We start from the raw sequence: 25,985 nt of genomic DNA, 5'->3' as shown, positions 1-25,985 counted from the left end.
ACAGGAGGATCTGGGTTCCCGGACAGCCTCAGCTACTACTTAGTGAGGCCCTTTGCAACTCAGTGAGACTCTGTTTCAAAATAAAGACTAAAAATAAATAAATAAATAAAATAAGGTTGGGGGTGTAGCTTAGAGGTAGAATGCTTCTGGGTTCCATCCCCAATACTGAAAAAAAAAAACTTGACCACGAAGCCAGGCGTGGGGGCACACGCTTGTAATCCCAGCATTTGGGAGGCTGAAACAGGGAGATTGCTACTTAGGCCCTTTGCAACTCAGTGTTTCAAAATAAAAAATAAAAAATAGGGCTGGATGTGTAGCTTGGAGGCAGAATGCCCCTGGGTTCCATCCCAGCCCCTTAACCCTGAGGGAAGGGTTCAGCAGAATCTGCCAGCACCACCACCCCAGGGCAAGGCCAGCACTTGCTCTGTGGTCCTGAGTCAGCGGCTGTTACCTCTGCAGCCCAGGAAAGAGAAGGCTCAATTCTGGCTCCCGCTGGTGGGGGCCTGAGGCAGGGCCCCTTCCTGTGAGGGAGCGCACTGGCTGCCCTCAAGGGCAGCGAGACCTGGGACCCCCGTCCTGTTGGCAGAGCTTCCTGGAGGGGGGTGGGAACTGGCTCTACTCACCGTCCTCGGGGCAGGACCCTGGTTCCTGGCTGTCCTGGGAGTCAGAGGTCAGCGCTTCCCTGGCTGGGGGCACGCGGGAGCTGTCTGGCCACCGGGCCGCCTCTGCGCGGAGACTGCCCACAGGCGTGGTGTCCCCCGAAGGCTCTCCCCCCAGGGACGTGAGCAGCTCTCTATGGGCCAGTTCCAAGTCCTGAAAGAGTCGCAGTGGGGAGGTGTGCTGGGTCCTGCTCACATCCGATACATGCCGGCCCTGGGAGGGGCGGCCTGGCCCCTAACCGTGCAGTGCTGGGCTGAGGCCGTGCCCGCAGGGACCCTCACCTTGAGCCTGCTGAGCTTCAGGGTGAGCTGCTCGATGGTGTGGAAGATCCTGCCCACATCCCTGAGGGCTGGGCCCGGGGGTGGGCGGCCCGGCCGGCTCTGCTCTCCGCGGCCTGCCTGCAGTGGGGGCCCAGGCTCTGCCTGCCAGGCAGGGGGGCTGTTGGACCGGGCCTGGCCTGTGAGTGCCCCAGAAGGGTCGGTGCTGGAGTCCAGGGGCCCCGCCGGCATGCTGACGTAGAAACAATTCCCTGCCCATGGTGAGAAGAGAGATGAGAAGTGGGCAGAGGCGGCAGCCCTCCCTGGCCGGCCCTCCCTCCAGTCAGGCGGCTCGTGTGCCACAGCTGCCCACCAGCCTCCTAAGAGCAATTTCGTGATTTTCTCAGCCTGGCCACACGGGGAGAGCAGCTTAGAAGGGAAGGGAGAAAGGGTGGGAGTGTTTCTCTGAGGAAATGGCCCCCATCCCTTTAAAGGAAGGGGAAGAAGATGTTGGGCTTATTTATTTGTAGTACTAGGGATTGAACTCAGGGGCATTCTACCTCTGAGCTACACTTCAGCCATATATATATATACATATATACATACACACACACACACACACACACACACACACACACACACACACACACACACACATATGGTACTGGGGTTCCTGGAAACCCTTCTACCCCCGGGCTACACTCCCAGACCTATTTTTATATTTTAAAAAATTTGGAAACAGGGTCTCTTAAGCCATCGTGGCTGGCTTCGAACCTGCGTGACCCTCTTGTCTCTGCCTCCCAAGCGCTGGGACAAGCATGCACCACCACGCCTGGCCAGCCCTATTTTTTAAAATTAATTATTTTGAAACAGGATCTCACTAGACTGATGAGAGTCTCACTACTTGCAAAAGCTGTCCTCGAACGTGTGATCCTTCTGCTTCAGCCTCCCAAGTAGAGATTACAGGTGTGCATTACCAAGCCTGGACGCAGCCTTTTTTTTTTTTTGCAGGTCTGGGAATGGAACCTGGGGGGCATTCAACCTCCAAGCTACACCCCCTGCCCTAGTTTTTATTCTTTAATTTGAAACTGGGTCTCACTCAGTTGCGGACGGCCTCACTAAGTAGTTGAAGCTGTCCACAAACCGCGATCTTCTGGTCTCAGCCTCCCAAATGCTGGGATTAAATGCGTGTGCCACCACGCCTGGCTCAGTCCTACTTTTTATTATTTGCTTTTGAAACAGGGTCCTACTAGGTTGATGAAAGTCTCACTATTTACTAAGGCTGTCCTTGAATCTGTGATCCTCCTGCCTCAGCCTCCCAAGTACTGAGATTACAAGCATGTACCACCCTGGCCCAGTTTTTGGGCTGGTTTTAGACCCTTTTAAAAAAGACCCTCTTTTTTTTTTTTTTTTGCGTTACTGAGGATGGAACCCAGGGGCATTCTACCTCCGAGCGACACCCTTAGCCCTATTTTTTATTCTTTATTTTGAAACAGGGTCTCACTGATTTGCAAAGGGCCTAAGTAGCCGAGGCTGCCTGTGAACTGCGATCCTCCTGTCTCAGCCTCCCAAATGCTGAGATTACAAGTGTGTGCCACCATGCCTGGCTCCTAGCGCTATTTTTTTATTCTTTACTTTGAAACAGGGTCTAAGTTGTGGAGAGTCTCACTAAGTAGCTGAGACTGGCTGCGAACCCAGATCCTCCTGTCTTGGCTTCCCAAGTACTGGGGTACAAGTGTGTGCCACGCCACAGGGCCCGGCTTGAAGACCCTCTTCCATCCTGCCTCAGCTCATGCCCCACTGAACTTCCTTGATGCTTCTGCCCCGCGTGACACCGTCCTCCAAACAGCTTGGCCCAGCTGGAGGATGTGGGAGGCGCCCAAGGCCACGGCCTGTTTCCATGGAGGCGCGGGATGGCGGGTAGGGACGCAGCAGCGGGTGGCAGGTGGCAGGAGTGGAGCCGGGCTCCTCCTGACAGCCCTGCCTGCTCTGGCTCCCAGGAGAGGTTCATTACCGGTAGCCTCTGTTCCGCCTTCCACACCAGGGGGCTCAGGCTGGGACTGGCCACTTTCTGGGAGTGCAGGGACAACTTTGCTGTCTGTCACCTCAGCTGCACCGACACCACCACCACCAGGGAGAGCGAGGACAGGGAGACAGGAGGGGAAGGGAGAGAGCAGGGGGAGTGGAGGGAAGGAAGGAGCGAGAGGGAGAGAGAGAGAGGGAGGGAGGGAGGGGCACAACGTGAGCACCGGCACCCGCCACCATGCCCTGCGCACCGCGGGTGGCCACAGGCGCACAGAGAGAAGGAAGGCAGCTCCCAGAATCCCCAAGCAGACCGCCTCCGCCTTCCCTGCAGCCACTACCCTCCCCGGCTGCCTGGGCTCCCCCTTGCCCGGTCCAGCTGATCCGAGCCCTCACTGCTGCGCCTGGAGACGGCTGTAATGGCACCTGCCCACTGCCCAGGTTGCTCTGGGGCAGAGGCCAGGAAGAGCCACACCTTTTCCTCAGGACTGGAAGGTCAGTGAAGAGCAGAAACCGGGAGCCAGAAATGTCCCCAGATGGAGTTTAGGGACAGCCAGTCTGCCTGGGGCCACACAGGCATTACATGGGGGAGGGAACTAGGTTTTTGGACCTGGCTGTTCAAACTCTGCATGCTCTTCATACGTCTCTGCTCCGAGTCCCAATGCCAGCCTCCGGGAGGCGGCAGCCAGGACTCGTGGGAAGGGGGCGCAGACTCTGGTGGCCTCACCTTTCCTCACCACCTTGTAGGCTCCGGCGGCCTCCGGGCCGGGCGTCTCCTCTGTGAGAGTCCCGTCCAGCTCAGGAGACTCCCAGATGCCCGAGTTTCTGGTCCGTGGGGGCAGGTGTGCCAGGGAACAGAGCGCCACATCCTCCTGCTCTGGCCCTGGGAGTGGGGTGCTGTCCCCATCCCCGCCCGGGGGCGCTTGTCTTGGTGAGCCTGGGTCCCAGGGGTGCGAGGTGACGCTGACGACGGAAGGCGTAGGTGTCAGGTCGTCCTCAGGCTCTGCGGCAGTCCGGGCCTCCACGCCGTGAGCAGGCAGGAGGCTGTACAGGATCAGGTGCCGCAGGCTCTCCACTGGAGGGACACAGGGCGTGGGTCTCCATGAGGGGCTGACTCCACACACAGCGAGGCGAGGGCGCCCCTCCACTCCCAAAGGCAACCGCTCAGCTGCAGGCTGGAGCTGGAGGCTGAGCCCCGAGCAGGTGGGGAGAAGTCCACGCCAGGCCTGCTGTCGGGGCCTGGGGCTCATGGCAGGTCCCTAAGCACTCACCGTCCTCCAGGGCCGAATCGGCGAGTCCTTCCATGAACAGGGGGCCAGGGAGGGCCAGGTGGATGGGGCCCCTCGTCCCAACGCCCCTGTCCTCTCCACCCAGGGGTGCAGAGGGGCGAGGCAGGTCACTTGGCCCCTCGCCCTCTATGCTGCTCTCGTGCTCAGGGTCCTCCAGGGGCGCTGGCCACTTCCCCCGGACTCTGCGCAGGGGCCCCAGGCCTGCTGTGGACGAGAGGCACGGATCAGGCAGGCAGGGGAGAGTGCAGTGGAGGACTCCAAGCCCGGCTGTGGATCCGAGTTGCTGGGACACTGGTGAGACTCTCTTGTCCCAGGCTCTTGGCATGTCAGTCAACAAAAGGAAGCCCTGGTGGGGGGCTGGGAGCAGGAAGGGGCTTAAATTCTAGTGGAGGGACACAGATAGCAAGCAAGATGACAGTCTAGGAGGCGGGGATGCCACGGGAAGAGGACGCCTCAGGCAGGAGTGTGAGCTAGGAGGAAGGGCTTCTCTTCTCAGCAGGACGGGGCAGACACCAGCCAGGGTGGCCAGGATCTCTCTCCAAATGAGCATCCTCAGATACTGCACTTAAAAACTCAGTGAGAAATCTGCTTGGGAACTGTCCACGCCATTCCACCCAATAAGCCCCTCAAACCCTTCGAGGATGCTATTCCAATAGTTAACCTGAAACCGTGTGAGCCCCAGGTCCTGTCCCCTGCCCCTGCACTAGGGGCAGGGGCTCTGGGCAAGCGAGTCTGCGAGCTCTGTCTTCCGTCCATGTCTGTCCCCCTGCTTCTTTTCTATACACTTTATCCAAACCTGGCACCTCTGGTCCTGGGACCCTCCCATCGCCAGCCCCCCGTCCCTACTCGGAGGTTGGGGCCTCACCTCCAGGGTGCTCCTCTGGCTCAGGCTCGCTGTGGAACACTTCTGAGTCGTCCAGCACCACCCTGTGGGAGGGCCCGCCAAGGGTGAGGGAGGATCCTGGTGCAGCGCCCGCCCAGGGGGAGCTGGGGTAAAAGCCCTCCCTGGGCTCCCAGGCAGAGCAGGAGGGGAGGCGTCCTCACACCTGCCTGGCCCAGTCCCTCCGGTCCCGTGTTCTACCCGTAGCCCCATGAGGCAGGGTCCACCACGGCCAGGTGGGAGGCTGTGGGGAAACCAGGCGGGGGCTCCATCTGCTGGGGTCTGGTGCCCCCCCATGGGGAGGGCTGAGGCAGGCAGCTTGGCCTGGGGGCGTGCAGTACCTGCTGGCAGGGGGGCCCTGCTGGGCTGGCTCCCGAGGGCCAGGGGGCAGGGAATGGGCAGGTGACGGGGCCGCTCCAGGGTGTCGGGTGGCGCTCCGCACCGCCTCTTCTAGGAGCTCCATCCATCTGATCTCGGCAGAGCAGAGGACTGGTGGTGAGAGGAGGCCGGGCACTGTCCTTGCCCTGGCCTCGCTCTACAGAGGCCGGGCAGGCGACTGGTGGTGAGAGGAGGCCGGATGCTGTCCTCGCCCTGGCCACCAGTCTATGGCCTCTGCCCGGCAGGTGATTGGTGGTGAGAGGAGGCCGCGCGCTGTCCTCGCCCCGGCCACCGCTCTACAGAGGCTGGGCAGGCAACTGGTGGTGAGAGGAGGCCGGACTCTGTCCTTGCCCTGGCCACCGCTCTACAGCCTCTGCCCGGCAGGCGTGCTTTCCTCTGTCCGCTGGCTGCAACCTGGGGCTCACGAGGAACACAGCTACCAGTACTGCACACCAGCCCTCGGTGGGCCCAGGCCTATGGTTTGCCTATGTTTTCTCTCTCGAATCAACTCCAGAGGTAGCGTTTTATCTACTCTGTACAGATGAAATCCCCGAGGGTGAGGGGCTGTGATTGGGCCTGTCCCTTTGTCGGGGCCTGGCCCGGCGTGGGGCGCAGTGATGACACCTATGGCCCAGCTGTGTCCCCCCTTCCTGGCCCCACCCTGGCCTTGCTGTCCATCTGCACACACGTCACACGAGTCCCAAGGGAGGACGGGGACACAGGCCCTCAATCAATCCTCACATGTTCTTGTCTGATGACGTCAACGCGACCAGCTCATAGATCTGGGGGGGGCCCAGCTCGGAGGTGCAGATGATGAAGAAGGCCCGCTTATCTGCGAGAGGAAAGGAGGCGGGGCAGGGCTTGAAGTCTGGCCTCAGCATGGCATGCAGACCGCAGCCTGAGGGAGACGGCCCAGAGCTTCAGGCTGCACCCACACAGGACAGGCACGCGGGCCCCTGCCGCCGCCCGTCACGGCTGTTCTGGTTAGACATGAGGGCTGATGCGTGTGGTGCCGGGTTCCTAAGACCCTGCCGATGCCCGAGGAGGTGGGTGAGCACACCCTGCGCTGTAGAGGAAGTGAGCCAGGGACGTGCGTCCCTCCGCCGGCCCTGGGCCTCCAGCAGCACCGTCCAGCCCACACCTGCCCACCCAGGACGCTCCTGCTGCCCGGTGGAGGGCAGGTCCCGAGGGAGCCCAGGCACGGGCACGAGTGGGTACCTGTGGCCACGGAGCGGACAAGCACGGCGTTGAGCTTGAGCACGGGGCTGAAGGTCTGCTTGCTGTCCACGGCGCCCGCGGCCGCCTTGCTGTGGCACTTGAGCAGCAGCCGCTCATCCTGCCTCTGCAGCAGCACCAGCAGGTCCTCCAGTAGCAGCACGTGCAGGTCTGGGAGGTTGGGAGCCGAGTGAGCACCTGCTTTGCACTCGCCCTCCTGCGGGAACAGGCTCTGGGATGGCCCAGGCGGGGCGGAGTCTGGAAACCCCACTCCTCTCTCTGGTGAGTTCTTCCGGTGCTGTGCTCGAGAAGCTCCCAGCCCCTGCCTCTGGTGGCCGAGCACCCCCGCTCCCTCCAGGTCCCGTGTTCCCCGCCGCCCCACCCGCACGCACCCAAGGTCTTCTCCTTGCTCATCCTCCAGGCCAGGGGCCCCTCGTGGATCATCTTCCTGGTCGTAAGATCCAAGCTCTGGAAGACACCGCCGCTCAGTCACTCAGCAAGTTTCTGAGGACCTAGTGTGTGGGCTTCGGGGAGAGCAGGAAGCCGCCCTCGCCCTTCCATTCTCCCCTGGGCACGGGGACTAGGAAGCTGAAGGAAGCCATCACCAGGCGCGCGGGGCCGCACCATGGCTCTGGTGGGGCCTCCCGGGTGAGAAGATGCCCTGGCTCTCCGGGCTGGCCTTCAGCTTTGCTCCCTCCCAAGTGGCCTCCTCCCTGGTCCCCTGCTCTCCAGGCTGAGCTCTGGCATTCAGCTGTGACTTCGCCCAGGGTGTGCCTCCCGGGTCCCCACAGGCCATGCACGACAAGGCCGTGTGGCCCTCCAGGTGTGAGAGCGCTGCCCCTACCCTGAACCCAGCCGCCAGCGGGTTGCTGGCCCTCTCCAGGGCGGTGGTGTCCAGCCGTTTCTGGTAGCCCTCCAGTCGGTGACGGTTTTCTGTTTGCTTCACCGCTTCATTCACGAACTTGAGAATCTCCCGGCACCGGTCCCGGGCCTGGCAGAGCTTCTTATGCTCAGATGTGCCCCCTACCCAACGGGGCATAAAGGCGGCGTTAGAGCACCCCTGGCAGAGGCGGTGCCACAGTCAATCCCCCTCCCTACCCACACCGCGGCGACTGGCTGGCTGCACGGGCAGACAGATGGAGGCCAGCCAACCCCACCCAGCTGGAGGGCCTGACATGGCCGGGCTTTTACCCAGCAACCTTGGGTCCAGACACTTTTTTTGTGTGTGTGAGGTACTGGGGATTGAACCCAGGGGCATTCTACCTCTGAGCTACACAAGGTCTTACTAAGTTGCAGAGGGCCTCACAAGGTAGAGGCTGGCTGTGAACCTGCAATCCTCCTGTCTCAGCCTCAGACACCTTTATGGAGACACTGACACTTGATTCCTGACACTTGATTCCTGCCAGGGCTGCTGTGAGTAACGGCAAGAACTATGCCTCTAGGAAAGCCTGTTCACATTGGGCCTCTATCCTGACCCCAGTGCGTGAAACTCTACAAAGCAAAGGGTGCTTGGGACCTCGGGGACGGAGCAGCTGAGGTAGACACCTCCATCCCTGTTCGCTTTCCCCCCTGGTGTTAGCACATACGTGTGTCTTTTGTGTGCTACAGAGGCGCCTGGCAGGGCCATAGTGGGGGTTAAAACCCAGTGTGGCCCCTGGTGCGCGATTACAATCACTCAGAGGAACCTTGGATGAGCCCAGCGCTGCTGAGGGCCTGCCTGGGGGGCAAACGAAGCTCCCTGACTTGCACCAAGGCTCTCAACACAGGGCAGCGGCAGCCTTGCCTTGGCTGTCGAGCACCCTGTATTTTACAAAGCAAAGTTCAATCATTTCCTCCTTGAGCTGCACTGTAACAGGACCAAGATGAAGGCACTTAAGACCAGAGGCACAGAGACTTGCTAAGGCCACAACACCAACGCGGCCGCGGGCTGAGGGAGCCCTCCCAGCCCTCCCGCGCCTACCCTCTGTGTGCTTGATGATGTTCTCCAGCAGCAGCGGGTACTTGGTGAGCCGCTGCATCTCGGAGATGATGAGGTCTCTGAGCTGCAGCCGCCGGCACTGAGGGTGGCTCTCGGCCTCCTAGACATAGAAGGCAGAGGAAGATGCCAACCTGTGGCCGCGAGCTGGTACAGGGATTGGGGCCAAGGTGGGTGTGAAATACCAAACAGGTCCTGAGCCCAGGTGGGCTGCTCAGGACACGGTGCTGCGTCTTCCTTCAGGGCTCAGGGAGGCGGTGGTGGTGAAGGAGAGAGGAAGGGATGTGGTCAAACAGAAGGCTGGCTATCATTACCACACTGAGGGTATTTTCCTTTGTGGTACTGAGGATTGAACTCAGAAGATTCTACCTTTGAGCTACAACTCCAGCCTTTTCATGTTATTTGTTTTGAAACAGGTCTTGCTGTGTTGTTGAGGCTGTCCCTGAACCTGTGATCCTCCTGTCTCAGCCTCTCAAGTACTGGGATTACAAGCAGGCGCCACCACGCCCAGCCGACATCAATGCTCTCCACACTGATGTGGGGAGGGCGTGGGTACCTCATAGAGGCCAGGGGGTCAGGAGCTCCTGGTGAACTTAGTGGGGGAGGGAGGCTGACCAAGCCGGGACACACCTGCATGAAAAGCTGGAATCGGCTTTCCTTCCGCTGCTTGGTCTTGATCAACTCGAGGGCTATGGACTGATAGGAACAGAACTGCGCAGCCACTCGCTGGAGCTCCTCTTGGGCAGGACCGTCAAACTGAGGAGACAGTTCACGGTCACCTGCTCTGCACACGCCCCGCCCGGGAACCGGGCCCCCTCCCTTGCACGTGGGAGCCTACCCGAGCCAACATGAGGTCACCGATCTCTTTGATGACAGGGCCCTCCTCCCGGAGCTTCTTCATGGATTCACACCAGGAATCTGGAGTGAGGAAAGACAGAGGGGCCTGGCTGGAGCCTTACTGCTGTCTGCCTGGGAGGAAAAGGGCCCTTGGCAGCAGTGCCGCAGGCGGGGGCTGGGGGCGGGACAGGCTGATCACCAGCTTCCCTCACTTGGGGGGCCGGGCAGGCCCAGGACGCCGGCTCCTTACTGTGGATCTCTATGAGCTCCGGCAGGTTAGGGAAGAGCCGGGCCAGCTCCTCCCGGGGCATCAAGTTCTCCTTCTTCATTCGCTGGTAGAAGATGAGGTCCAGAACCCGGAGCGTGCGCAGGTGGGAAGCTTCGGTGACAAACAGCTCTGGGGGTGAAGGGTAAAGAGACATAGAGGAAATGGACCTGCAGGTGTCTGCAGTCGTGCCCTGGTCCCCACACCACTCTGCTTTTGGGGGATCACACACACTGCTTGCGTCTAGGACCCCCCGCCCCTGTGTCCTGGTGCTCTGGACCCGCGGTGTGAGTAGGGCATGTGCAGAGGCTCACCGTTGATGACCTCTTGCCGGTCAATCTCCCTCTGGGTCAGCCCGGCCACCACATCCTTGCCCACTGTATGCTGCCAGTTTTGGGGGTCTGGCTCTAGCTCCAGGTCAGACAGCTGGCCCAGGTCGTCCTCTAGGAGGTGGGGAAGGAGGGCATCTGTGCAGAAGCCCAGGCTAGGGGACTCGATGCTCCTGGGGAAACGGGTGGCCAGCTTCACTCCAGTGACAGAGCTCTGGCTCAGTCTCTCCTGCCCTTTCCTGCCCAGAGCGCTGCCCTGGGCCACAGAGCGCCTCACTGGGAGGGCCCAGGCACCAGCCGCGGCACTGCGGTGCCCAGCACTCACCTGCGGCCCATTTTGGGGGTGAAAGGAGGGGTTGGGTTCTCAAGAGACCTGTGGAGGGAGGAAATGTCAACGCTAGCAACACAGCATCCCGCCCTTCCCAGATGGTGACGACGAGCCTCACCTGGCGGACAGGCTGGAGGCGGAGGATGAGGCTGACTGGTGGAGGCGCGTGGCCTCGGCAGCGGCGTCCATATCCACGTCGCTTCGGGAGCGGGGCACGTTCTCTGCCTTCCGAGACCGCTGCATCTCCTCCCGGCCCTTGAGGCTCTCGGAGCGGCCCAGGCGGATCTCTGCCCGTGAGCTGGGGAGGAGGGCAGGAGGGTTCAGGGCCTCGCCGCCAGGCCATCTTCTGCCTGTTGCCCATCTCTAGTGCCTCAGCGCTGCAGGACACCACCCACTGCACTGCCCTGACCCAGCCCCGACCGGCCAGCCTGCGGAGGGCTCCTCCCTCTCCCCCGCCAAGCGTGGTGGGCAGGCTCCCCTCTTCATCCTGGCTATGGGGAAGGGATGCCACAAGATCAGACCATGAGGCCCAAAGGCCCATCAGCATGGCCCCATCGGGGAGGCATGAACACTGCTGCCCTGGGGCCAGGCAGCGTCTGGGTGGGCCACTCTCATCTAGGACTCTGCTTGAGCTGGTCCTGGTCCTCTCCTTTGACCCATTTCAAGGGGGGCATTAGTGCTGTCTTCACCCGCAGGCCCTCTAGCAGTGACTTCTCCCATCTTATCCTAACAGTATCTGTCCTCAGCCTCCGCTTCCGCTCCCCCTTCAGGTCAGCCAGCCTGGAAGAAGGCCTCGAGCCAGTCACAGACCATAGGAGCGCTCCCTGCTGAGGTCTCCGATGCTGCCCTCCGAGTCCCGTGCTGCCTCAACCTGACAGCTGGCATGGCTGACCCCCGGCGGCCCGCACCACCCATGCCCTGCTGAGGCTCTGCGGGCTGGTCCTCACTGACAGTATGACTAATCTACATCCTGCCCTGCTTCTGGGCCCACGGGGGGCCTGGAGGCCTGGAGGTCTCAATGGCGTGGCAGGTGGCCGCGGAGAGGCGGCCAAGGGCCTTCATCACTCCTCATCATGTCCCTCCAAATGCACTTCCCTCCTGCCGCCGGGCTTGTCCTCGGGGGTCAGAAAGCAGTCTGAAAACCTCGCCTACTCCTCGCTCCTGAGGAACCCGTTAGGATGATTCCTGCCCAGACCAGCTGCAATGCTTCTCGCCCGTGCGCTTAACGGCTCGCCTCCATCCCACCCTCCTTGGGCAGGGCTCAGGCTGTGGAGCTGTGCGCCGGCCAAGAATGCCCAGGAGTGCGGTGGGAGCACCCCCACCACCGAGTGAGGCAGTCCCCTCTGGCCGGAGCTCCTGGGCACGGCCTTGTAGTACACTCGCATCTGCAACAACCTTGGACCCACCTTGCTGCTGATACCATTGCTCTCAAGATTGCCAGTGAGTTGATTTTTTTGGTAATGGGCATTGAACCCTGGGATGTTCAACCTCTGAGCTACACCTCTAGCCCTTTTTTAATGTTTCACATATGGTCTCAAAGGCGCTGAGGCTGACCTTGAACCTGTGATCCTCCTGTCTCAGCCTTATAAGTACCAGGATTAGGGTTGTGCCACCATGCCCGGCTTGCCAATGAATTTATTTCTGTTTAGCATACTAGGATCCTGGTCAGTGTCTTAGGTAAAGCCAATTTACCCAGCAAGGTGAAGAATACAAGTTTGTAAAAGGTCTCAAATGCTTTCTCAAACTGCTGACAATTTGTCATTAAAAATATCCGAGCCGGGCGTGGTGGCGCACGCTTGTAATCCCCGCGCTTGGGAGGCAGAGACAGGAGGATCGCTCAGGTTCGAAGCCAGCCGCGCGTGCTGGCTTAGGAGACCCTGTTTCCAAATAAAAATGTAAAAATAGGTCTGGGAGTGGAGCCCGGAGGTAGAAGGGCTTCCAGGAACCCCAGTACCACAAAAAAAAAAAAAAAAAAAAAATCCGACTGTCGGGCGTGGTGGCGCACACTTGTAATCTCCGTGCTTGGGAGGTGGAGACAGGAGGAGCGCGCAGGTTCAAAGCCAGCCTCATTGGCTTAAGCGACCCTGTTTCCAAATATATAAAATAGGTCTGGGAGTGTAGCCTGGAGGTAGAAGGGTTCCATCCCCAGTACCACCACAAAAAAAAAAAAAAAAAAAAAAAAAAAATCCGATCCATCTAGATGACCATGCATATCACAATAAGAATATAATTTCTGTCTTTAATTTACTCACTGATATTAGAACTCAACCTCTTTCCATAGCACAAATATTAACATTTACCACCCCCAAATCTTTGTGGGTGGTCTGGCAAAAATAATTTTTCTTTTTGTAGTACTGGGGATTGAGCCCTGGGGCATTCCACCTCTGAGATATATGCCAATCCTATTTTGTTTTTATTTTGAAAAAGGACCTTGCTAGGTTATGAGTCTCACAACTTGCTGAGGCTGACCTCAAACTTGTGACACTTCTATCTCAGCCTTCTGAGTACTAGAACTGCAGGCACATGCAACCATGCCCAGTTTCTTTCTTTCTTTCTTTCTCTTTCTTTCTTTCTTTCTTTCTTCTTTTCTTTCTTTCTTTCTTTCTCTTTTTCTTTCTGTGGTACTGGATATAAAACCCAGGGGCATTCTACCTTTGAGCTACAACTCCAGCCCTATTTTTTATTTTGAAACAGGGTCTCACCAAGTTGTGGAGGGCCTTACTAAGTAGCTGAGGCTGTAACTGAGGCTGGCTGAGTGAGAACCTGCAATCCTCCTATCTCAGCCTCCCAAATACTGGGATTATAAGCATGCAATACCATGCCCAGCCCCTAGTTAAATTTTTAATCTGCCAGGTATGGTGGCACATGTTTGTAATCCCAGTACTTGGGAGGCTAAGAAAGGAGGATCACAGGTTCTTGGCTAGCCTTAGCTACTCAGGGAGGCCTTCCCTAACTTAGTGAGACCTTGTTTCAAAGATAAAGGAAAAAAAAAATAGGGCTGGGGATGCAGCTCAGAGGAAGAATGCCCCTGGGTTCCATCCCCAGTAACACACATTTGTTCTAATTTTATAAAGGCTTAAATAAAAGAAAAAACAATGAGACAGGAGGATCGTGGTTCTCGGACAGCCTCAGCTACTTAATGAGGTCCTTTGCAACTCAGTGAGACCCTGTTTCAAAATAAAGAATAAAAAATAGGGCTAGGGGTGTCGCTCGGAGGTAGAATGCCCCTGGGTTCCATCCCTAGTACTGCAAAGAAAAAAAAAAAAAAAAAAAAAAAAAAAAAAAAAAAAAAAAACAAAACAAAAACAAAAAACAAAAAACCACAAACAAAAAACCCAGAAACAAAACAACAAAAAACCTTGCTGTTTGTGGTGGCGCACGCTTGTAATCCCAGTACTTGGGAGGCTGAGACAGGAGGATCACAGGTTCGCAGTCAGCCTCAGCTACTTAGTGAGAGCCTATTTTTTTTTTTTTTTTTTGGTGGTACTGGGGTTCCTGGAAGCCCTTCTACCTCCGGGCTCCACTCCCAGACCTATTTTTTATACTTTTTTATTTGGAAACAGGGTCTCCTAAGCCAGCGCGCGCGGCTGGCTTCGAACCTGCGCGGTCCTCCTGTCTCTGCCTCCCAAGCGCGGGGATTACAAGTGTGCGCCACCACGCCCGGCAGTGAGAGCCTATTTTAAAATAAAGAATAAAAAAGAGGACTGGGGGTGTAGCTCGGAGGTAGAACGCCCCTTGGTTCCATCCCCAGTTTTGTACCAAAAAGAAAAAGAGAAGAATGGCTTTGTATCCAAGCATGGGCGTTTTACTTATAGACAGCAGGTAGGCCAAGGCTTTCTTTGGCCTGCCCGGCTCTCTGACCTCCCAGGCTTGCCTTTGCCTCCTCTACATTCTTCATCCTTGTTGCTTAGTATTTCCCGAGCTGCTGCAGCACATGTACCCAGCACCCTATGGTGGAGGCTCCTGAGCAGTCAGGAGTGAGAGGAAGGAGTCCAAAGCGCTGGGCTCCTGGGCAGCACGCGATGCAGCGCTGCGGCTGTGTGGCGGGGTCGCTGTGGGGGTGAGGAGGCCACCTACCTGTCGCTCTCCAGCAGGTCCTCGGGGAAGCTTCCCGTCGACAGTCGCTGTGTTCCCGGCTCTGGGCCTTCACCCTGCTGGCTGTTCTCAAAGTGCTGGATGATGTTCCGCACACTGCCAGGCTTGACTGTGGGCAACAAGAGAAGGCAGCTGCACTTTGTGTTCTGGGAGGAGCCCCTGCCCTCACTCCCTCGAGCCAGGGGCAGAGCAAGGAGCAGGAGGCGTGCCGACGCACGGCCGCAGGGCTGGGGCTCGCTCTCCCTGGCTCCTCTGCAGCTCCCAGTGCACCCGGCGGCCACACCGCCCTCTCCTTCTAGTCTGCCCACACGTGCAGTGAGAGGACGTGGAAGGCCACCGTCTAGGAAGCTTTCTTTCCACTCTCACCTTCTTCACTGTGATGACATTCTGCTTGAAAACCACAACTACTAAGAGGCACATGGCCTCTGGCCATGTTGCCAAATTATACTGGGCACATTTCAATTTGTATTGCTTTTAGAGTGCATTATTTCTGTTTTTCCCCAATTCTTCATCCTATTTTAATTTTTATTGGTGCATCGTACTCATGCATCTTTTTTTTTTTGTGTGTGTGTGGGTCTGGGGATGGAACCTAGGGGCATTCGAACTCTGAGCCACACCTCTTGCCCTATTTTTTATTCTTTACTTTGAAACAGGGTTTCACTAAGTTGCGGAGGGCCTCACTAAGTAGCTGAGGCTGTCCGCAAACCGCGATCCTCCAGTCTCAGCCTCCCGAATGCTGGGATTACAAGCGTGTGCCACCACGCCCGGCTGTAGTCATGCATCTTAATGGGATACAAGATGGCACCACCCAATTAGCCTTGCCCCCCCCCCAGCCCTCCCTCCTTCACGCTTGGCTTAGTCATTCTATCCTTTCTGCTCCTGGTTTCCATCATCAGTCAGAGCCTCCATCAGTAGTGAGAGGTGACCCAGGAGGAACAGAGGAGAGAGGTTCCTCTCTGGCATTCAAATTCCAGCCCCCTTTCCAAGCTAAGACAAAAGAGAGCTGCTCTTGTTCAAGAAGAGAGAGGACAGGAGGCGAAGGAGGTGGTACAGATGCCACTCGAGGCTGCAGAGGGCTCAGCCTGTGGGCGCAGCGGCCGGGCAGCTCGTCTTCAGTACGTCTGGCCCCGAGTCTGGTGAGGTTAGAGAGCGCCTGGCCCGCAAATGGGACAGGTCTGCCTGGACAAGAGGTGTGCATTTACCCCGGGCCAGGAGATGCCAGGGACTCTGACACTCACACACAGCCCTCATATATCTCCCTGTCTCAAAATTTGCCTTTTAAGAAAAAGAAAAATCTCAAAGCCAGAGAGAACAAAAACTGTTGGCTACTCTCTTCTAAGCATGCAACCCCACCCTTGTGGCAGGTGGCTAGGACAGCCCCTTTCTCAAACGGCGTGGGTAGCTGAGTGTGCTTTAGGGACAGGGGCTGGCGCCACGCTCCTGTTTGGTTAGGGTCAGATCTGCCTGCTCCGGACTGAAGGTGCGTCCAGCCATGAGACTGCCGCAGATGCTGGGGTCTGTCACGGAGCCACAACCCTGGTCTACCCTGGCTGGGTGATAACAGAAAGCCACCAGGTTGAGTCCACTGCCTCATACCATGGGTCACCTGGAGAATGTCCAGTTGTGTTCTGGAAAGAGGTATATACTCGTGGTGGCAAGAAACAGGTGTAGCTCTGAGATGTGCTATGACTTGGTAACCCAAGCTAACATGGGAAACAGGGAGAAAGAAGTACATTTCTAAAAAGAGCACGTCTCACCGGTAGCCTGCTTCCCTCCTTCCACTCCTGAATGGTAACAGAACTACATAAAAGTCAAACGGAGGAGGGTGGCTGCTGACAATCACAAGCGTCAAAACCCCTCGATACCAGGGTTCCCAGCACCGGAGGTGTTGGGTATTTAGACGTGCATAGAGTTGTCTCAAGCCCTGGGATCTTAGAACCCCATCGCAAGTGATGCAATCACAAGGACAAAATCACAAACCCTGACTCAAAGAGCAGGCGGGCAGTGGGCGGCCCACCGCCTCAAGGCCAGCAGCTCGCAGCGCCCTGGGCACCTGTTCTCTCTCCATCTGACATGGCAGCCGCCGCACACCTTCTTGGACAGGGTGGGGAAGAAGGAGGTGCTCCAACTACGGGCCTGGGGCTGGGATGGCCCAGGGCAAGAGCACTTGCCTAGCATGTGTGAGGTCCTGAGTTCCAGCTACTGGCTTGGAGTCTGAGTCCATTTTCCCCCTCCCCGACTGTTTCATAATTATTTTTCAATAATTCTTTATTTTTATTGTTTACGATAGCATAGTGAAGATTTTTTTTTTTTATGGTACTGGGGGTGAAACCCAGGAGCTTTCTACATCTAGGCTGCACTCCCAGACCTATTTTATATTTTATTTGGAAACAGGGTCTCACTAAGTTGCTGAGAGCCTCACTAAGTAGCTGAGGCTGGCTTCGAACCTGTGCGATCCTCCTGTCTTAGTCTCCTAAGCGCTGGGATTACAAGCATGCGCCACCACGCCCGGCTTATCTTAATTTTTTTTTTTTTTTTTTGGTGGTACTGGGGGTGGAACCCAGGGGCTTTCTATCTCCGGGCTATACTCCCAGACCTATTTTATATTTTATTTGGAAACAGGGTCTCACTGAGTTGCCGAGAGCCTCACTAAGTAGCTGAGGCTGGCTTCAAGCTTGTGCGATCCTCCTGTCTCAGCCTCCCAAGTGCTGGGATTACAAGCATGCGCCACCATACCCGGCTTTTATCTTCATTTTTAAAATTACTTCTGGTGGTGTGCACCACATACGCACACAGCCTGCTCCCTCACTCTGCCGCACACTAACCTACATCCTTTAGGTTTAAGTTTTGTGGTATTAGGACTGATCTCTCTCAGGGGCACTCAACCACTGAGCTACATCCTAGCCCCTTTTCATTTACTTTTTATTTTGAGATAAAGTCTCATAAGTTGCCCATGCAATCTCAAACTTGTGACCCTCCTGCCTCAGCCTTCCAGGTTGCTAGGCTCAGCGGCTTGCACCACCAGGCCTGGCCCCAATCACTTATTCTTTGATACATAAATTCTACTAGATATCTGTCCTCTAAAATGCAGTGAGGGCCATCCACAATGCCGGCAGCTGAGAGTCAGAAGAGATGGGGTGCTTATATTGAAGGCTTAGGTAAAGTAGATGATACGAACAAAACAAAAACTACTGGAGACCCCCAATTTACTCTCATTATTATCATTTCTATTTCTGTTTGTGGTTTTGGGGCTTGAACCCAGGGGCATTCTACCTCTGAGTTACTTCCTCTGCCCAGTTTACTTGCTGAGGCTGTCCTTGAACCTGCAATCCTCTTGTCTCAGCCTCCCAAATACTGGGATTATAGCTGTGTTTCATCGCGCCCAACGAGACCCACAATTACTAAAAAACAAAAACCCTTCAAAATAAGGATTTGTATGATTTCAATTGACAATAAAAACACGACCCTCCCTTGCTTCCGCTTTACGGCAATCGTGGGGGCCCTCCTTCCCAGAGAGCCCCAGGCTCTGGCATGGCACCCAGGGGAGGGCACAGAGTTGAAGAGAGAAGGCTCTGGCTACAGGAGCAGTGCAGGCCTAGACGGGAGGTCTCCCCAGACCCCAACGCGCTACCTGGCCGGGGTCTCCGTCAGCGCCAGGCAGAACCCTGGGCCTCTGTGCCACACAGCAGCATTAGCAACAGAGAGGGACGTGAGGAGAAATGGAGGAGGAGAGGGCAGGGCAGAGACGAGGGGACGGAGAAGGGCGACAAGATTCGGGAGATGGAAACTTGATGCTAACGCAAAGACAAACGCAAATAAATGGTCCTTTTACCTTCCACAGGGGACAAGGGAATATGAAATGCTAAAAGAAAAACAAACAGAAACAAAAGTAAACCATGAAAAGTCAAATTAATGTTTCAAGTGTCAAAATAAAACTTACATCAGGCTGGAAGATGAAAAGGTAGTGGCAAAATCAAGGCAGACCCAGAGGGGCCTCCCGCCCTCCCCCGCGGCCACCCACAGGGCCAGCAAAACCTCCAGGAGAGACCAAGAGGCTCGAGTGAGTTGGAGCTAAGGATGGCATCAGAGGAGCCTCCGGGTCTCCACCCTGCCCCTCACCGCCTACTTCTATACGCAGTCGCTCAAGCCCCCCGTCAAGGCCCATAACGGTGCCCACACCCAGGTCTGCAGGAGTGCAGCCGGATCCACGAGGAGGATGAAGGGCAGTACACGTCCCCCAGGTGGAAACTTCCTGCTTGACTGTCCAGCTGCTACAACCTGCCCCGAGTTCCCAGACTGAGAGCAGGGCCAGGCAAGGCCATGTGGTGCTGGCTCTGGCTTGCTCAATGGTACCTCAGAGACCCTGCACGGAGGTGGTCAGGAGAGAAGGCAGCGGCAGGAGAGGCGGCTGTGGCCTCAGAGTCTGGCTCCCAGAAACACTGGGAGCCTGGCACCACCCACACTGGTATCTGAGAGGGTTGGGTTGCCCCAGGAAAGCTCAGGGCCATGGCCCCCGAATACTCACTGCTCTGAGAAGAGCTTTTGGGCTTCCCAATGTACTTGAGGATGGGGTTTCGCTTCTTGTCCTCCAAGGCATCCTTTTCTTTCTTGGAATTGCTGCTCTGCTGAGACAGGACGCACGGGTTTGGGGGGTCGGATGCCCACACATGGCTGTTAACCACTCCGCCCTGCTCCAAGACTGCCGCTCAGGCTCTGCCCCATCCCGCGTGTTCACTCCTGGCGGATCTGGTCTGGGGATTCTCACTGATCCACACCTGAAGGTGCGGGGTGCCCCTGGCAGCTGTGAGTGGCCTTCCTGGGCCACCTGAGCACAGACACCTCTCCAAGGGAAGCTACGCTCTAGGGGCGCTTGGTCACCTTCTTGGTCTTGGGGAAGAAGGGCAGCCACTTGTCCTTGTCGGGAGCAGCCTGGGCCTTTTCAGCAGTGCTGGAGGGCCGTGCCTCCCGCAGGCGGATCCCGGCGTGGCTCATGTAGGTGTTGAGGGCGAAGGCCATGGGCGCGCTGCAAGAGAGGAGCCCGTGGTGGACTGGAGGCTCAGGTCCCTTCCCTGCCAAGCCTGCTCAGAATGTCTCCTCACAGCCACCTGGTGCAGTGCGGAAGGGGCGCTTATGTGCCTAGGTATTCAAAGGGAAGTCTAGAAAAATCAAGTGGGACTGCAGGCAGAGAAGCTGGCTGCAGGTCTTGGCAGGCATGGCTGCCAGGAGGAATCTGAATCTTTCCCTATGCAGTACTCTTCCCAGCAAGGTCAGTACACAGAGAGCAGTTCCCTACAACACAAGCAAACCACAGGTGAACCGGAGGCCCACAGTCTCAGCTGCACGTGAGGGTTGCGAGGGGAAGGGAGGAATGCCACCAGCTTCTGCCAAGCCACACTGCCCTCGCGCTACCCAGGACCAGCGAGGATGGAGAGGAGCTGTCAAGCAGCTTCCAGTGGCCAAGAATGAAACTGTCCAGAGCTCTGTGCTTACAAATGGACTTGGCTCGCGGTCTGGGAGATGGAGCGTCTGCTCCCTGGACTGGGGGCATCGAAGCCTCAGCCCTGGCTTTACTGCCCCCTACACAGCATTTAACCCCATCTTCTCGCCCTATTAAGTGCCTGCGTTCAGCTGCTGAGAAACCATGATGTAAGAATGCAAACTGCAAACACACAAACAAAAAAGCCAGTCTGCGCCGAGTGGAATGTGTTACTCCCCGGCCACCCGAAGGCGCTGCTAACACAGGCTGATTCTGCAATCACCCCTACTTCTCTAAGTGGTTTAAGGGAAAGACCTGGGGAGGAAGACACAGGGCTAATGTGGGCAGGGGCGGAAGCAGGCCTGGACGCTGGGGGTGAGGGCAGCTAGGTGCCTCCCTCGGCCGAGCAGCGCCACAGCCCCAGGCGGCCCCCGGGTGACACAGGGCCTGGACCTTGCAGCCCTGTGTGCTGTGGCTACGGGAACTAAACCTGCACAGACCGCAGTCTCACAATGCCGGGGACTCCCGCGGGCGGCAGAAAGGAGTACAGCAGCTCAGCCCATGCCTCCCCACCCAGAAAGCCGCAGACCACACCCCGGACCCACTCACCTCCTGTCTTCCTCGTACTTCGACCTGGAACAAGAGAAAGAACAGATGGCTCAGGCTGCGAGACAGAGGCTGTGGCCTGGGCTGGGAAGAGTGAGTTATTTCTTAGACAAGGGAGCAGGGCTGGGGGAGGAGTGTGAGGAGGTCAGATCCTGGTCTGATCGCAGCTCTGGAGGTAGCCCGGGGCTCAGGGGTGCCACTGCTTTCTCCCTGAGGGACTCAATGAGCACAGAGCTGATTTCGATGGCCACGTCCTGGCAGAAGGGGGATGTGACACACAGCCTCCTGCTCGTTGTTTTAGCAAATGAAGTATGACTGAGTTAGAGGGGCGGTGCTGTCTTTGGGGTGGGGATGGACTGTGAGAAAGCAGAGAAGACATGGTGAGTTTGGGTCCAAAGAAACTGATTTAAAAGGTAGATGGAGAACGGGGTGGGCTGGGGCATCCTGCAACGCCAGTACTTGGAAGGTGGAGGGCAGGAGGATCGCAGGTTCAAAGCCAACTTTAGGAACTTAGTGAGGCTCTCAGCAACTTAGTGAGGCCCTATTTCCAAATAAAAAGTAAAATTGGGCTAGGGGTATAGCCTGGAGGTAGAATACCCCTCAGTTCTATCCGTAGTAAAACACACGCACGCACGCACGCACGCACGCACGCACAGCAACTCACATCTGAGTGCTACCATGGGCCAGGTAGTCTAAGCTACTTATATCCAATGCCCAGCTAATTCTCAATGATCCCTAAGAAGTCGCTCCCACTGCATGAGACCTAACCCCACTGCTCTCCTCAGTGGGAACTGCTGTCAGGAGGGAGCCCATGCTGTCCACTCTGGTGCCCACGACCTCACACTAAGCACCGTCAGGCGCTGCCCCATTCCTGCAGCAGCTGGGGTGACGAATGGCAAGCAGAGGCCAGAAAGAATGGGGCCTGAAGCCAGGCACGCGCACTCTCTGTGGCCTTGCCTCCAGCCCAGGGGTCTGAGAAGACACGGTGCACAGGCAGCTGCCTCCTTGAGCCTCCAGTCCATGCCCCGGTGATCTCAGACTGCCACATCCCAGACCAAGTACCCGGTCGTCCCGCCATCAGCCCACTTTGAACCTCTGTCCTACACCTCACACTCAACCTCCAGGAAGGTGGCAGCTCCACTGTCAAAGTCTACCGAGCACTGGCCCTTTCTCACGACTTCTGTGCTCTAGCCCCATCGTCTAGATGGAATTCTTATGGCACTCCTCAATGATCTTCCTTGTCTGTCCCCCGCCCCCGTCTGCACCCACTCAAGTCCCAGGCAAGGACACCCTCCCGGGGCCTCTCCGACGCCCTTCACCCCTTGCTCGTGCTCCTCCTCAGCCGGCTGCCCCTCCCTCAGATGTCTGTAGGATGGCACCCCCTCTCTTCAACTGCTTGGCGGTGCTTTTCCCAGACAGCTTGGCCTGACGACCCTATTCAAAATGGCAACCCGCTGCTCCTGGTGCTCTCAGCTTGGCTTTCTCCCCGCGCTCGTCATCCTTAATGCACTACACAATTCCCTCATTTACCCTGTATCGCTGTCTGCGCCAGTGTGAGCCCCACAAGGGAGAGAGTCACCCTGTTTACTAGCGCAGCCAGGGGCATCTCACACGGTGATCTGCCCAACTGGAGCACCGGTGTCACTGGGGCTGCTGGGACTGTCCTGGCCTCTGCGGCCGAGGATGCAATGGTCTGACTGGTTATGTGACCACCAGCCAGAATGCACTTCTAGAGCTCTAGGGTCCCTACAGAGCCGGTGCCAGGCCGCAAGTCACAGGTGCCCAGCTGCTTAGCCGGGACTGGAGGAGGACAGCAAAAGCAACCCACCAGAAGCCCAGGAGAGGAGTTAGCTTGGTTTTCTGATGTGATTAGCAAAACAGTTCTGCTTCCTGAGCCAGTACTAGCTGCCTCCTGAAGGAACCTCAGCCTTCACAGAGAACAGGGGCGCCTGCCTCACTCGGTGTCAGCTGTGACCTTGGCGGCAGGAGAAGGGAGGCCAGGGCTGGGCAGCGCTGAGGCCTTCCTGGAGCTGGCTGCACACCTGCACCTGCACCATGGGCTCAGCCCTCTGCCTCTTTCAAGGGATGGGGGATCAGGCAAGCAGGGGAGAGGGGTGGAAGGAGACCCACAAGGTGGTGGGAGCGCAGGTGAAGACTCACAGGATGTCTCCAAGGGCAGCCAGCTGCTTCTCGGCCACCTGGCGCTCCTGCGTGGGGTCTCCATCCAGGTCCAGCAGGTCATTCTCACCATACAGACTGCCCAGCCCCAGCGTGCGCTTTGTTCTATGCCAGAGACACAGAGCAGGGAACAGAGAGACAAACGCTCAGCAGACTACACACAGGACAGTGGCAGACGCGCGCCAGGAACGGTAGGCAGACCTGTAGTCGTGGATCTGCTCCTGGATCTCGGGCATGGCTGCCTCCTGGGCTTCACACAGCACGCCTCGCGCATCCTCACTGCTCCGCAGGCGCAAGTCTGTAGCGGGAGCCCAGAGGAAGCAGGGTGGGTGGGGGCCGGGCTGAGGGGAGGCCGCTTCAATGGAGCATCTCCAAGGGTCCCAACTCCCCGGGATACTGGGGGCTTTCTGCCCTTTTCCCGAAAGGAAATGACAGCCTGGGCTCCATTCAGGCCTGGAATCTTGATCTCCAAGACTCAAGTCAAGGGCAGAAAAAAAAACTCTGGATGTCCTATGCTCCATTAGAGAAGAAATATGGAAGTCCCTCTCTCTCCCTGGCCACACGGGTGCTGTGCTCCGACATCAGTGACAGACTTCTGAGGCGCTTTCTCCTCCAGAGCCCCGGGGTTAGCTCAGAGGGCTGAACAAGGCAAGCACTCCACACTGCATGGAGCCGACACACAGATCCTTCCGCCCCCGGGTTGCTCTCCTTCTGAGTGAGCTCTGTTACCCTCTGTGTGCCCAGAAGCTTCCTCAGCCACTGCGCCATAAATCACCCTCTCCAGAGCAGCCACAGCCTGTGCCTAGCTCCTCAGATGGCCGTCCCCTTTACACAGCCTGCTGAATTCTCGCTGGATTAGAAGGGATTGTGTAACCACCTGTCACTGGGTCCTCACTCAGGACCATCAACATTTGTTAGCAAACTCAGGCAAGCAAAAATAAAGCCCTTTAAAATCAAAACCACTCCTGACCTGCCTAGGTAGGTGTGTGAGTGGGGCCCGGTCTATACATGCCCTCTCCCCATTAGAGACAGCTGCCAAGGGCCGGAGGCTGCGTCCCTCTGTCCTCTGGAGCATCCCGAGGGCTGAGGAGGATGGCACAGGCAGAGATGAACTGCCCCACAGCCAGCTTACCTATTTCGGCCTGTAACATCTCAGGGACCTTCACTCGGAGCGGCTGCAAAACAGAGGAGCAGGGGCAGATGTGAGAGGCGGGTGCACCAAGGCAGGGGTGGGGGGCGGCATCTTCTTCTTTTCTTTGCAGTACTGGAGACTGAACCCAAGGGCATTCTACCTTTGAGCTACACTTTTAGCCCGATTTTTTATTCTTTATTTTGAAAGAGGGTTTCACTAAGTAGCAGAGAGAACCTGCGATCCTCCTGTCTCAGTCTCCTAAGTAATGGGATTACAAGTGTGCGCCACCACGTCTGGCTTAGGGGCCCTCCTCTTCTTCTTTACTTGTGTCTTTCCCCACACCTTCTCTCCCCCTTCTCTGAATGCAGACCTGAATCCCAGGCCCCGGTTCTGGGGAGTGGGAGCTGAGGCTACAGGGTGGGACTGTTCTCAGAGGGGTACACAAGCAGTTTTCCCTCTTGGTTTAAGGACATCAGGGTGTGTTTTCCAAAACAAGGGACAAGTGATAATTTAGCAGCAGGGGAGAATATTTGTCAGGCTACCTGCTGGATCCCCAAGGGAACACTGGCCGCCGTCACCCAGTCCCGCAGTCGGCATGGTGTTCAGGCTTTCGCTGTACCCATCTCTGCCACATGGATACCAGGGAGGTTCCATAACAACCAGCAGAGAATGACTAGCAGTTCTAATCTCCTTACTCAGGACCCACTTAAGGGAGCAAATATAAAATATTGAGGAAAATCAGTTTCCCAACCTCATTAGCCCTAGTAGCTTACTGCCAAAGAATAAAGTCATTTTTGAATTAGTCAAGTTGATTAGGTTAGAAAGTCAGGATGGGAGCTGGCCTCTGCAGGCTCGAGTCCCTGGCCAGCGCCACCCCTGGCATCCCTGGGAACCATGTCCAGATGTAGAGTGCTCATTGGTCCTACGGCTGTGAGGCCCCCGCCTCCTGCCCCTTGGCTGAGCTCCAGAAACCTGGGTTCTTCTTGCTTTGCTGAGCTAGACCATCTGATGGCCCCCGGCCTATTTCTTCATCCAGGAAGGAGCAAGGTAGAACTAAAAATTCAGTGAATCTCTTCCTTCCCCAAGACATTGTGGAGACAGGCAACTGCATACTCCATATGTGGAACTGAACCGATGATGCAGAGAGACCAGTCTTTCTTTTTCCTTGTGGTCCTGGGGGTGGAACTCAGGGGCATTCTACCTCTGAGCTATATCCCCAGCCCTATTATAGCCTTTTATTTTGAAACAGGGTCTCACTATGTTGCAGAGGTTGCCCACGAACCTGTGATCCTCCCATCTCAGCCTCTCAGATGCTGGGATTCCAGCACGCGCGACCACGTGGGCTGAGTCTAGCTTTTGAGAGGAGGTAGGAATGAAGCCTAGAACCCTTGTCTCTCGGCTCAGCTGTTGCTCAAGGCCTGCCTCCATGTGGGCCTGGATGCCTCCCTTCCCTTGACTTTGAGGGCCACAAAGCAGTGAAATTGAAACCCAATGCACAGCTGCCTCACCGCATTTTTCTCCAGGAAAATATTCCAGATGTCTTTTCCCAAGTTTCGTGAATCCTTGGGGTTTGTCTGCTGATAAACTTCTGCACACAAGTAAAAGAGCTAGGAGAGAGAAACTGGGTTAGAACAGTGGTTTTCAACTGGAGGCAACTTCCCCAAAAGGACACTCGGTAATGTATGGAGAAATTTTTGGTTGTCAGTTATTGAGGGAATAGGCTACTGGTTTTTTAGTGGGTGGGATCCAGTGATGCTAAATACCCCAAATACACAAGATAGCCTACCACAACCCCGCATCCTCCAGTCTACAACATCAACGTGCTGAGGCTAAGAAGCCCTGGGTTAGAATGTTCCCAAAACCTGCGGCAATGTAACCCTCAGCCCTTCCTGCAGGCACATTCTCAGAAGCCAGTGCTCCTCCAGTCTGTATTCTATCCATGCGTGCATTTGGGTCTAGTAACTGTTATTTATTTTTATTTCTCTTTGTGATATGTCTTTTTTAGGAATACTTCTGAGACACCAGCACTCGGGTGGTAAGCAGTGAGTCTGCACACAGGGGCG

The 25,985-nt window shown here is 56.7% G+C and overlaps 1 protein-coding gene across 1 annotated transcript in view; it reads right to left on the bottom strand.

Annotated features, from left to right (window-relative positions):
• The window catches only part of ARHGEF11 (Rho guanine nucleotide exchange factor 11), a gene marked incomplete at both ends in the record, with an annotated part of 100,208 nt that overhangs the window by 287 nt on the left and 73,936 nt on the right, over positions 1–25,985 (bottom strand). Inside the window, 27 exons of the mRNA XM_080692756.1 lie at positions 624–813; positions 942–1,189; positions 2,932–3,027; positions 3,667–4,014; positions 4,211–4,432; positions 5,094–5,155; positions 5,450–5,575; positions 6,228–6,318; positions 6,705–6,872; positions 7,094–7,169; positions 7,546–7,724; positions 8,662–8,779; positions 9,307–9,432; positions 9,515–9,594; positions 9,764–9,910; positions 10,093–10,280; positions 10,433–10,480; positions 10,554–10,733; positions 14,513–14,639; positions 18,363–18,392; positions 19,056–19,155; positions 19,409–19,553; positions 20,616–20,639; positions 22,773–22,895; positions 22,992–23,088; positions 23,923–23,965; positions 25,431–25,529. Coding sequence (XP_080548882.1) covers positions 624–813; positions 942–1,189; positions 2,932–3,027; positions 3,667–4,014; positions 4,211–4,432; positions 5,094–5,155; positions 5,450–5,575; positions 6,228–6,318; positions 6,705–6,872; positions 7,094–7,169; positions 7,546–7,724; positions 8,662–8,779; positions 9,307–9,432; positions 9,515–9,594; positions 9,764–9,910; positions 10,093–10,280; positions 10,433–10,480; positions 10,554–10,733; positions 14,513–14,639; positions 18,363–18,392; positions 19,056–19,155; positions 19,409–19,553; positions 20,616–20,639; positions 22,773–22,895; positions 22,992–23,088; positions 23,923–23,965; positions 25,431–25,529 — 3,481 coding nt within the window. The remainder of the gene's footprint in view (positions 1–623; positions 814–941; positions 1,190–2,931; positions 3,028–3,666; positions 4,015–4,210; positions 4,433–5,093; positions 5,156–5,449; positions 5,576–6,227; positions 6,319–6,704; positions 6,873–7,093; positions 7,170–7,545; positions 7,725–8,661; positions 8,780–9,306; positions 9,433–9,514; positions 9,595–9,763; positions 9,911–10,092; positions 10,281–10,432; positions 10,481–10,553; positions 10,734–14,512; positions 14,640–18,362; positions 18,393–19,055; positions 19,156–19,408; positions 19,554–20,615; positions 20,640–22,772; positions 22,896–22,991; positions 23,089–23,922; positions 23,966–25,430; positions 25,530–25,985) is intronic.

The sequence above is a fragment of the Muscardinus avellanarius genome, assembly GCF_963383645.1.
Source record: "Muscardinus avellanarius genome assembly, chromosome: 3".
Lineage (NCBI taxonomy): Eukaryota > Metazoa > Chordata > Mammalia > Rodentia > Gliridae > Muscardinus > Muscardinus avellanarius.
This window is presented reverse-complemented; position numbering and strand designations above follow the sequence as displayed.